Source organism: Cyprinodon variegatus, unplaced genomic scaffold, assembly GCF_000732505.1.
Source record: "Cyprinodon variegatus isolate N-32 unplaced genomic scaffold, C_variegatus-1.0 Scaffold700, whole genome shotgun sequence".
Lineage (NCBI taxonomy): Eukaryota > Metazoa > Chordata > Actinopteri > Cyprinodontiformes > Cyprinodontidae > Cyprinodon > Cyprinodon variegatus.
In genome coordinates this window covers 117,252-130,407 of record NW_015151153.1, presented here as the reverse complement: position 1 = coordinate 130,407, position 13,156 = coordinate 117,252, and the positions used below count along the sequence as shown (strand labels likewise).

The 13,156-nt window shown below is 40.3% G+C and overlaps 1 protein-coding gene across 1 annotated transcript in view; it reads left to right on the top strand.

Annotated features, from left to right (window-relative positions):
- uvrag (UV radiation resistance associated) overlaps positions 1-13,156 on the top strand; it is a 173,284-nt gene that overhangs the window by 98,539 nt on the left and 61,589 nt on the right. The window contains exon 13 of the mRNA XM_015394627.1: positions 4,319-4,394. Coding sequence (XP_015250113.1) covers positions 4,319-4,394 — 76 coding nt within the window. The remainder of the gene's footprint in view (positions 1-4,318; positions 4,395-13,156) is intronic.

Sequence of the window (13,156 nt, the reverse complement as noted above, 5' to 3'; positions counted from 1 at the left end):
ATCAAACTACCAGAGCTGTGAAAACACCTCAGATTAGTAATAATTTCATCAAAATTCAGCTTGAAAATAAACGAGTTTCATTTTTTTTTTGCTGAATCTGTTCCTGCCTCTCTAGTAGCATTTGGCGCATTAGAGGTAAGTATAAACATGGCTTTGTTGGATTAGCGCTGAGAGTTTTTAATAAAAGGAGAGTATGGGTGGTATTACCCATGATTTGGCACAGAGGCAACATCTACAAAGCTTTCAATATTTAAGTACCAAAGATGGACAGATTTCTGCTAGTTTATGCAGAAATCCCTCAAACAGATTGGAGGGATTTTCCAAAGCCCGTTTTTTTATAGTACCCTATGGCTTCAGGCCTTTTTAGACGAGATGGACACATTTGATCCGCATCTCTGAGGCCTCAGCACGATCTGTCATTCATCGGTAGCTGATAGAATCTCATGGCTGAAGCATTTGGAGACATTTCTGCTTGGGAACAACAGAGTAGCATTCACAGATGCCCCTTCAGATCAGGCTTTGCTGTGCAAATGAGAAGGCTTTTTTATTTTGTTCGAGTCGAGTTTGCTTTTACTCCTCAGAGTCTGAAGACCCTGGGATGGACCATGGCGCAGTGGAAACGTGGGCTGTGGTCAAACCAGTCAGTATTCCAGATTTTACTTAAAAGAAATGAAAGCCATGTGCTTAATTAATTCAGAAAACATTCTTAGATCTCGGAGCAACGCACGCCGCTTTTTCCATGTTTTAACAGTAACCACATTCTGCAGAAAGGCGTGGCCGAGGAAGAGGCTGGTACTGGTTCTGAGTCGGTCCGATTATTTCCACAACAGAGAGCCTGAGGAGATTTAAAAAATAAAGATTGTGACAGCAATGACTCCATGCTGTCGGTCACTCGGCTTATATATGCAGAAAAACCCGGGTTGATGTACAGCAGCATGAGTGATAGACTCCTGCACACCCCCCTCCCTCCCTCCCTTGCCTGTGTAATAATATATTTGACTTTACTGGATGTCCCAGGAGGAATTCCTAGAGTTTGGTGAACCGGAGTCTCTCCAGTGTGATTTCAGACGTGGCGAGCAGCGGTCATTAATCACCATGCTGTGACTGAACCTGTGTGTTCACTGCTTTGCGTCTGGTGTGTACTTTGGAAGTGCCTCTGTTTTTCTTTTCATACATGTTCATCAGTGATCACATCCTATCTATTCTCGGGGAAAATTGTAGCCGCTCTGCCAGCGCTGCAAACGGAGGAGCCGTTTTTCTCAGACGTGTGACCTCTGGCGTGTCGCTGTCTCTGAGGAGCTCCTGGCTGCTCGTCAGGGATACGGAGGATGAACAAGTGAAACGGCTGCGTGGCCTCCAGGCTACGTCGTCTCAGTTTTTTGACTCGGCCAGACTTTACAGCAGCTTCCTGTTGGGGTTCAGTCTACCGCTGCAATGATCCCCATCTGTTCAGGGTTTACCTTTTAAACTTCCCAGAGCCGCAGCGTGAGTGATGAGGTGTTCACAGCCGTCGCTGCAGAACTATTCTAAGATCTCAAGACGAGCGCTGAGATAATAAAATACACCGGCCTAAAGTAAAGCCAAATAAAAGAAAGGGATGTTAGAAATGCTAAAATGTGGATTTAATCTGGTCTAGGAGCATCAAGATCTTGCAGTAAGATGCTAAATGGAGATCTTAACCTCTGACTGGGTTAGTATTTTTTGCAGCCCTATGCTCTTACTGGTCCCACTCATCTTCTTCTATGATGGAATTGCTAATAAAAAGCTTAGCCTCCATCCTCCAGGAAGGGAGGAAATAGACCAGATGCTCATAACATCTGCATGCATATGTGAACGGTTCCATACAGGAACAACTAGGCATAAGTAGATATGAGATCCTCTGATGACAATGGATATGATGAATGCCAAAAAAAAAAACCCAAAACTATGATTTATCATAAATATATCAGGCCCAGCGATCGCCTTCCGATTAATTGTAACGGTTTATTAGATAATAATTTGTTGCATCGGATTAGCTGATAATATCCGCTCAAAGAGAACTTCCTTGGAGGTCCTTCCTGCGTCTCTTCCTGGACTGAGAAACATCAAAGACCCCTGCTTTAAACTTTTAAAAGTTTTACAGCCTCGGGTTGCCTTGTTATCAGCCCATGCCTAACTTCCCACAGGTTTAACTGTGTACACACACAGGTTGCCATTAGCAACAGGTAAACATGTCCTATTTAAGCACTTGTCTGTCAGGATTTATTTATTTAACTCCTTGGAGCCCGTTTTGCAAATATGCTATAAAACATTGTTGTATTTTGTTCACAGCAAGGAGAGCATGTGCATTCCTCCAGTGCCAGTTATTACACACTCAATGTGGACCTAGCAAGCTCTTGCTTTGTTATAACTGGTTTCTAACAGTGTATGTTATCATTGACCGTTATAAATGCTGTCACAAATTAGTAATATATCTACATTTAAGATAAATATAAAGTTTCGAAATTTCAATTTGGCTACTGCTTAAAGGCAATATATATACATTCTGGCGTCAAGGGGTTAAGATGGTTTCCTGTGACATTTTCCAGACTTCATAATGGTTACAAATAAACATGGTCCAATGGGTGTTAAGACTAAATATTAAATAAACAATGAAACAGTTTCATACTGCTTCATTGGAGCCTCCTCCTCTGATGATGAGGAAACCTGCTCAGTCGTGGCGTAGCCTTCTTTCCTCAGTGGGAGATCAGCTGATGATAACAGGATGGGAGAATAAACCCCCCCACCCCCCCAGCAGGCGGGGTGATCTCACTGCCTTCACGCAGACATCTGGCTGGCACTGATGAGACTTTCCCTTCATGCTGAAAGCAAACGTTCTCTTTGTTCCTGCCCGAAGGTTGAAGGACATCCAGCATGGACCCTTCTGCTTGATGTTTCAATAAAATGAGGTGCTGACTGGGCATCTGAAGGTGGAGATCATGGACCCAGACCAAGTCTTTTATTTGGTGTGCAGCTGTCCCCCGACTGGAACCGCTGCAGACCGAATGACCGCATACTTTAGCACACCATTACAGGACTCCTTTGCTAAATTTGCAAAAGAAATAAATCCAAGATCCATTTTTTCCCCCAGAACTCACAAATTGAATTTTTGGGGGTTTTAGCTGCTGTTTCGTCTCAATACTAGAACACACAAGATAAAATATGTTGCTCATTCGATGGAAGCTGTACTTTAGGTTCTGGCATCGAACAATTCATGAGTGCATTTAGCGGCCGTGCCTTGAGATCATGTGAAGGACATGCATCGCTGCTGCCTCTGTTTGGCATCCATTATTTGATTTGTAAATAATATCCATCCATCCATCCATTTCCATCACGCTTATCCCAAGCGGGGTTGCGAGGGGTGCTGGTGCCTATCTCCACCTATCTACAGCAGGGTACACCCTGGACAGGTCGCCAGTCCATCGCAGGGCAACACAGAGAGAAACAGGACAAACACAAAAACTCACACCTGAGGAGAATTTAGAGAAGCCAATTAACCTAACAGTCATGTTCTTGGACTGTGGGAGGAAGCTGGAGTACCTAGAGTTTTTTTTTTTATTATAATTTTTTTTTTTTTGAGTTTTTACGGCACTAGTGGCTCTTTTTTCTGACAGTAGGCTGACAGGAAAGGGTGTATGAGAGAGGAGGAGAGACATGCATCACAGAACCACAGGTCAGTTTCAAACCCGTACATGGGTTGTGCGCACTAACCCCTGCGCCACCTGCACGCCCATTAATAACAGTTATTGTGTAATTTTTAACATGTAGATGGAAGAAGAGAAAAAAGTATCAGTTTTAAAGAACTGCCCAGATGAAGCAGATTGGAGCAGTTTTAGGCTAAATGTGTGGGGAAGTTAGTTTTGATACATTTAGTGAGATCAGATTCTATAGCAGTCAACCTCTTCAACAAGTCAGAGCAGATGGATGGAAAATTGGCACCTAAACATTCCAATTAATACTAATCACGTTCTGCTTTCATGTAGTATTTAAAAGCATTATGTCACAGAGCACTGTAAGACCTGTATTCCTGAGATAAACATGAAAAGATCAAGGTCACAGTAATATCTTTGTGCTGAAGCTTTGTTATCGTGGATTCTGAAGGGTTCTGTTCAGACTTTCTGCTGCTGTTCATAGCTTTCACATTAAAGGAGACTCCAGCCTAAGGTTAAGCCTCAGTTCAGGTCTGCATTGGTTCTAGAAGTCACTTCTGGCACGGTGGTTTCATAGATGATTTCTTGATGTATCAGTAACAGTAAACCACACAATCGTATTTGACTAATTTCCCTTCTGTCATTTGCAGATTCCCTTTGTACCTCAGAGGAGAGCGCTTTCATTTTGAATATGGCGTCTACTTACTGAACAAGAACATCGCCCAGGTAAGGAAGGAAGACATCCATGTAAAATCTAGTTCTGATAAAATGCCAGCACCTTTGATGTTTTTAAGACAGAAGAAAAAGGGAAATCTAAATCTAACATGTCCTTTAAGATATAAAATATGAAAGTATTCACAATAGCAGCAATAACCTGATCAGTAGGTCATGCATCAGCTTTGTATTTCAGTGGCATTGTAGGTAATGCCACTAAAATACAAAGGTAAAGGTAATTATTGGTGAATAATGTTGAAGCAACACCTTTCTGCACATTTAATATCATAAAAACACAATTTTAATCAACAGTTATAATTCATAGACACATTCTCACAGCTCAGAAAAGATTTTTTACATGGAATATTACAGCGCTGGTTTAAGAGACACGATAATATAAGATGAGAGGACTTAATTGATCTCATAAAGGCGAAATGTACTTGTTACATCAGTTGCAGAAAATAATGCTACATGCAAAAACAAGGAAAATGTGCATCAAAAAAGCAAGTGTACAAAGTTGGGAAAAAAAAAAATCTATGTATACGTGTATATATACATGACGTATTTTTATATGCAATGCTGTATATATGTGTGTGTGGGTGTGTGTGTGTGTGTATATATATATATATATATATATATATATATATATATATATATATATATATATATATAATATTTGTGTGTGTATATGTAAAGTTGCTCAGGTTTTGGTAAATAAATATAGGCTTTTATTGCACAAGGTTTAGTTGGTGTTAAAACTCTCCATCTCATCACTTCCACTGCCTGGTTTCTCTGTTGATCTGTAGATGGATGTTGTTTTCCTTACGAATATATATTTTCAATCTTTTTATTTTTATATTCAAGGGAGCATTTTTAGGTTCTTTGTTATATTACCGTATTTTCTGGACTATGAGCCTCTACTTTTTTCCCGCACTTTGAACCATGAGGCTTATTTGAAGGTGCGGCTTTTCCGTCGATGTTGCTTTAACCGAGTGTTACAGTTGGAAATGGAAGCATATGTTAGCAGCAGGCATGACAGAGAACAGTTGTTCAGAATTTACACATTTTGACATTTATTTTCCGCATTAAAGCCATCGAACCTATAAAAAGACGGTGCGCAACTTCTGCAGAGGTGAAATAAAGAGCTGAAGAAGCCGCATCTTTCATTAGAAGCTCTTACTGTCAAGAGCTAACAACCTAACAGGAGCTATCATTCTTCTTCCTTACTCCAAGGGCAATATGTAGAGCTCCCCCTACAGGTTTGGTGAGTGGCAGTTTGGTAGATTCGAGTGGCTTATACTTCACTGTGGTTTAAATATCTACATTTCCAGTTTAAAAAACATATTTTGGGTTTGGCTTATCGTAAGGGGCGCTCTATAGTCCAGAAAATTCTGTAATTTGTAAGATCTTGAAGCATTTCCCTGCATATTCTCTGTAAGGCATCTATATTAAAATAACATTTTATTGTTTTACCATTATGTCTATCTCATTGAATGCCCAAATGACAGAGGATAAAAAGGTTTAAAATAACTCTGCCATGAAAGTTCACAATAATCTTTCTTGCCAACACCAACAAAAATACCTTGAATATCATTTTTTCTTGTTTTTTCTTTTACTTTGTCGTCGACCAAAAGCAGGAAATGTACAAACATTTAAGCCTGAGACCGAGACTCGAGTTTCACATCATTATTTCACAAATTTCCATTTGCTATCTTGCATTCCTGGATTAGACAGGTTGCACAAAGCAAGGGCCAGAAAAATAATAAAAAAAGGCTTGGTTTTAGCAAAGTTAAGGCATAAGGAGTCTCCACAGCTGACAGCTGATACACTACTGGTAACTTAATTGTGATTTCATTTACAGTTTACATTTACATTAGGCTTGAATAACAACTTTTATCATCGGTGCTCAGAAAGAACAAGGATAGTTAATTTAGTAGCATCTGTTTAGCAGCAGCTATTATTCTTAAAACTAAACATTCAAAAAACAACCAGAGTCTGATTAAAAAACAAACTCCAAATGGTAGTTTTCTTGTACTGGAGAGCAGAAGACCTTGTCTATTCAGCCAGGCTAACAATTGCCTTTAAAGTCATAGGGAAATTATATTTAAATGTCAAATCAGACAATATTGTCCCGAAGGTTAAAACAATTTCTATTAAAAAAAAAAATAACACCTGAACACCTAAATTCAGCCAATGGTATATCAACACTCATCAGTCAATCAAATTTTTTCGGTCATAGCATCTTGATTGATATTGTTGCAGCTAATATACGCAACGGTTGAAATTTACTTTAGCAGTGTTCACGGGGATGGACGTCTGTGTCTTCAGCAGGCGTAGAGCTTACAGAACTGGCAGCATTGCGAGGCAAGGGCTCAAACATGTACGGCTGGAAGCCTTCTACACCAAACCAAGCTTCTGCCGCCCTGGCGTCCTCTTCCACAACATCTTCCTCCCCGCTTTCCTCCTCTAAATATAAATGTATGATTGAGGAGACTCATCCATGACCTCCGACACTAATCTCTCGGAAGAATTTGGAAATGCAACGGTTGGAACAGCCGCTTCCCTACGACTTAACGACACCCTTTTCAGAGACTTAGATGGGTATGGGGTATTGCAGACTAACAAAAGAAGCCAAATGACCCCCATTCCAAAGGGATGGACCCCTTCGTCTGTTTGAATTTGCATGTTTTCAAAACAAAAACAAGACTTTGTTGCGCTACTGTATAACACCTCGAACTCAACGCTATCCCTGACATTTTGAATTGAAAAAGCTTCCTGGATGGAAAGCGAAACGTCTTCAAACTTGGAAACAAAGTACAGTGGATTGTTTTTAACTTTCCTTTTATGGAATGACTATGACTTGAATGACTGGGAATCTTCACCAACATAGTCCCTCAGTAATAATAGAGATGAAAACTACCTAGGTTTGCTGACCTGAATATGAATATTTGTCCCTTTCAATTCAGTTTATTTACATAGCGCCAATTCACAACACGTGACATTTCACAGTGCTGCCTTTTAAAGGTAATAAATCTCATAAAGACCTAAATCTTCCAATTTGATAAAGAGCAGACACTTTGATTCATCATAGTCTGCAGACGGACATCTCAAGGGGTGACCAGTGGCATGAATGAAAGGCTATCGCTCGCCCCTCCCTACTAGGCTCTAAAGTATTGGTAAATCGTGATCCATGTTGTCAATACTGTGACCCAAAACAACAAACCCAGCACTGAACTTTCAGATATGTTTTAATTAAGGTCCGTTTTAGTGAAGAGTGGCTTTACTAAAGCCTCCTTCAAAACCCTACAATGTTTACGAGCCACGGGAACTGAACTTCTCTTCATTGGGAAGTTTTTCCAGGTTCATGGTGAATTTAAAAGTGGCCCTACGATATTTCAGAATGACTTAAAAAAAAAAACAACAACAACAAGAAAACAGAAGAACACTTCCTGACATTTCATGTTTTCTCAGCTAAAAATAGCTATTCCAGCTTAAAAAATTACTTTTTTTTTTTACAGAGTACTAGAAGTGTCATCTAAAAGCATACTTTCTTTGTTTTATTAGATATTAAGGAAGTAGCGTATTTTTGGTTTTCACACTCGGAGATTTTGGCCTCTGGTGTCATTTTTTTGCAGAAAGGCCTTAAATTCCAACATGGAGGGCGTACGTACTGATAGTGTTTTCCACATGTCGGAGTATCCATTCATCTAAGAACAGCAGGAGCAGCAGGGAGCTGAGCACACTGCTCCACTAAGCCAACCACAGCTCTACTTTTTTACTGTCTTGTTAAATCTTTTTGGACATCAGGGAAATGAGCTGAATCAAGCTTGAACTGTACACAACCCAACCGTTGGCGGCATTAACTGCTCCTTCTGATCTTGCCATGTGATTTGTTGAACTTGTAACCTCACTGTGCTTATTAAAGTACGTCTAATGTGTTGACCACGTTCTGTTTATCTGGGAGACGTTCAGCACAGACTTTTACTGGTTTGCATTCCTTTTTTTTCTGTTTTGCTCTCCTATTCAGGTGGAAATGAAGGGCCCCTCTTCTGAATAAGGCAGGTGGCGAATTTCAAACAACCAAACAGCCCTGCAGGACTGTCGTTTTTAATAAATATTCAACCATATCCTGATGCAGATTCTGTCCATTTCTGGTCCGTCGTTCTGAACTTTAATCCAGAATCGTTCATTAAACCATGTTACCTTCTAGATACTAACGGTCATATTTACGTTTGATGCAGAGGCCGGTAACACCATGTGTGTTTAAAAAAAAAAAAAAAAAAAGCTAGTGTGATTGTAAATTCTGGCTTTGAATTTGGTTTGGCATGTTAGCGCGGTTAGCATTACTGATTGTGAGCAACACTTTCCGGGTATAGCCGACCCGTAAAGGTGACAGCTTCAGGTTTAATTCCTCCTGTCCAGTAGGTGGGGCTCTCGCCCACTGTGGTTCTAACTTTTAATTGTATTGTTCGTCAAGGGTAAACCGTTAGCAAACATTTAACTTATCTGTCCAGAACGGAAGCAGAAATCTCCTTTTTGCTTCCGTAATTCGGCACCAACGTCGTAAAGCTTGACGGATAATCTGCTTCATAGTTTTTCTTTTTTTTTCCATAACGTTCAGAAGAATACATTTTTTTCTACTTTTTTTATTTTCTCTTTTTTATTTTTTTATTTACCTCTGCATTTAACCCATCTCCTTGGGGAGCAGTGGGCTGCCGATGTGCAGCACCCGGGGAGCAGTGTGGGGTTAAGGGTCCTGCTCAGGGACCCAGAGTGCAGGCTGTGGGGATCTGATCCGGGGACTTGCACCCATCTCAGAGCACATGCGCACTGCTATAACCACCAGGCCAACACTCCCCCAGTTGTTGCATAATTGGCTGAGAACATTTTCCATCAAAACCAGAAGGATATATTTGCATATTTTGGAGCCATAAAAAATTAATAAAACAAATATTTATGCACATTTTTTTTCAGTTAAATTGATACTTTTGTTTTAGGGATGGATGCTATATTGGTATAACATTGGTATCGGCTAACGATGGTAATTTAAAAGCTAATTGTTATTAGTCGGATAAGTACAACTTGGCCATTATTAACACTCCCTATTTCATTTCCTGTAGTCGCTGTTCGTTTTTGTTTTATTTCTGGAGGGGAGCTTATCCATCATGGGAACTCTTCCTGCTGAGGTTTAGAGCATTTACTGATCAGAGAAAGGAAAAGTCGCACAGATTAGTCTCCAACCTATTCTAGAAAGAAATCCTGTATTTAATCTGTAGCCATCTAATAGATAATTTACTGATTTTCACTTCAACAGCTTGGAGAACAAAGCATAATGGGATCTGACCACATCCAGGTATGGTTTCCTTCTTTTAGTCATTTTCTTTTGTTAATAAAGGCTTCATGACCCATCCGGGAGATTAGGAATCATTACAGGAGCTGTGAAGGTTCAGGAAAAATAGCAGATAAGTTTATTTTATATTAAAGTATAAGTGTATGAGTTCAGGGGTGTGCTTCGTTGGTGCAGTGGTTGGTGCACACGACCCATGTACGGAGGCCGTAGTCCTCAACACGGCTGACCCGGGTTTGAATCTGACCTGTGGTTCTTTGCCGCATCTCTCTCCTCCTCTCTCATACACCCTTTCCTATCAGCCTACTGTCCAAAAAAAGGAGCCACTAGTGCCGTTAAAACGCGAAAAAANGTTGCGAGGCAAGGGCTCAAACATGTACGGCTGGAAGCCTTCTACACCAAACCAAGCTTCTGCTGCCCTGGCGTCCTCTTCCACAACATCTTCGTCCCCGCTTTCCTCCTCTAAATATAAATGTATGATTGAGGAGATTCATCCACGACCTCCGACACTAAACTCTCCTCCTCTTGCATGTTTCCACTGTCCATAGCGTTCCTTGACAGTGTTGTTTCTAAGTCACCAATTTAGTGCCACTTGGTCCCTACTAGCACTAAGTTGCTAACAGGTGAGCAAGTTGCTTTGGATTCACCTGCTATAAGTAAACTTGCTTGCAAGCCCTCCACCACAACAGTCCCCCCCCTCGAAAAATGACAAATCACATTCACTTCATAGAGTTGTGTGAAGTCGTGTACCACTCGGAAGAATTTGGAAATGCAACGGTTGGAACAGCCGCTTCCCTACGACTTTAACGACACCCTTTTCAGAGACTTAGATGGGTTTGGCATTGCAGGCTAACAAAAGAAGCCAAATGACCCCCATTCCAAAGGGTTGGACCCCTTCGTCCGTTTGAATTTGCATGTTCTCAAAACAAAAACAAGGCTTTGTTGGGTTGCTGCATAAAACCTCGAACTCAACTCTATTCCTGACATTTTGAATTGAAAAAGCTTCCTGCATGGGAAGCGAAACGTCTTCAAACTTGGAAACAAAGTCCAGTGAATTGGTTTTCCTTTTCCTTTTTTGGAATGACTATGACTTGGATAGCTGAGAATCTTCACCAACATACTCCCTCAGTAATAATAGAGATTAAAACTACCTAGGTTTACTGACCTGACCTGAATATTTGTCTCTTTCAATTTAATTTATTTATATAGCGCCAATTCACAACACGTGACATTTCAGAGTGCTACAGTATCTACCATTTAAAGGTGATAAATCTCAAAAAGACCAAAATCTTCCAATTTGATAAAGAGCAGACTCTTTGATTCATCATAGTCTGCAGACGGACATCTCAAGGAGTGACCAGTGGTATGAATGAAAGGCAAGTATTGGTAAATCGTGATCCAGGTTGTCAATACTGTGACCCAAAACAACAAACCCAGTGCTAAACGTTTCAGATATGATTTAATTAAGGTCTTGAAAAAGACTTGAAAAAGAGAACCAATAAAATAGAAGAACACTTCCTGACATTTCATGTTTTCTCAGCTAAAAATAGCTATTTCAGCTTAAAAATTACTTTTTTTTTTTTTTACAGTGTACCAGAAGTGTAATGTAAAAACATATACGTTTCTTTGTTTTATTAGATACTAAGGAAGTAGCGTATTTTTGGTTTTCACACTCGGAGAGTTTGTCCTCTGGTGTCATTTTTTTGCAGAAAGGCCTTAAATTCCAACATTGAGGGCGTACGTACTGATAGTGTTTTCCACATGTCGGAGGATCCATTCATCTAAGAACAGCAGGAGCAGCAGGGAGCTGAGCACACTGCTCCACTAAGCCAACCACAGCTCTACTTTTTTACTGTCTTGTTAAATCTTTTTGGACATCAGGGAAATGAGCTGAATCAAGCTTGAACTGTACACAACCCAACCGTTGGCGGCATTAACTGCTCCTTCTGATCTTGCCATGTGATTTGTTGAACTTGTAACCTCACTGTGCTTATTAAAGTACGTCTAATGTGTTGACCACGTTCTGTTTATCTGGGAGACGTTCAGCACAGACTTTTACTGGTTTGCATTCCTTTTTTTTCTGTTTTGCTCTCCTATTCAGGTGGAAATGAAGGGCCCCTCTTCTGAATAAGGCAGGTGGCGAATTTCAAACAACCAAACAGCCCTGCAGGACTGTCGTTTTTAATAAATATTCAACCATATCCTGATGCAGATTCTGTCCATTTCTGGTCCGTCGTTCTGAACTTTAATCCAGAATCGTTCATTAAACCATGTTACCTTCTAGATACTAACGGTCATATTTACGTTTGATGCAGAGGCCGGTAACACCATGTGTGTTTAAAAAAAAAAAAAAAAAAAGCTAGTGTGATTGTAAATTCTGGCTTTGAATTTGGTTTGGCATGTTAGCGCGGTTAGCATTACTGATTGTGAGCAACACTTTCCGGGTATAGCCGACCCGTAAAGGTGACAGCTTCAGGTTTAATTCCTCCTGTCCAGTAGGTGGGGCTCTCGCCCACTGTGGTTCTAACTTTTAATTGTATTGTTCGTCAAGGGTAAACCGTTAGCAAACATTTAACTTATCTGTCCAGAACGGAAGCAGAAATCTCCTTTTTGCTTCCGTAATTCGGCACCAACGTCGTAAAGCTTGACGGATAATCTGCTTCATAGTTTTTCTTTTTTTTTCCTTACGTTTCGGAGGATTACTTTTTTTTCTACTTTTTTTATTTTCTCTTTTTTATTTTTTTATTTACCTCTGCATTTAACCCATCTCCTTGGGGAGCAGTGGGCTGCCGATGTGCAGCACCCGGGGAGCAGTGTGGGGTTAAGGGTCCTGCTCAGGGACCCAGAGTGCAGGCTGTTGTGATCTGATCCGGGGACTTGCACCCATCTCAGAGCACATGCGCACTGCTATAACCACCAGGCCAACACTCCCCCAGTTGTTGCATAATTGGCTGAGAACATTTTCCATCAAAACCAGAAGGATATATTTGCATATTTTGGAGCCATAAAAAATTAATAAAACAAATATTTATGCACATTTTTTTTCAGTTAAATTGATACTTTTGTTTTAGGGATGGATGCTATATTGGTATAACATTGGTATCGGCTAACGATGGTAATTTAAAAGCTAATTGTTATTAGTCGGATAAGTACAACTTGGCCATTATTAACACTCCCTATTTCATTTCCTGTAGTCGCTGTTCGTTTTTGTTTTATTTCTGGAGGGGAGCTTATCCATCATGGGAACTCTTCCTGCTGAGGTTTAGAGCATTTACTGATCAGAGAAAGGAAAAGTCGCACAGATTAGTCTCCAACCTATTCTAGAAAGAAATCCTGTATTTAATCTGTAGCCATCTAATAGATAATTTACTGAGTTTCACTTCAACAGCTTGGAGAACAAAGCATAATGGGATCTGACCACATCCAG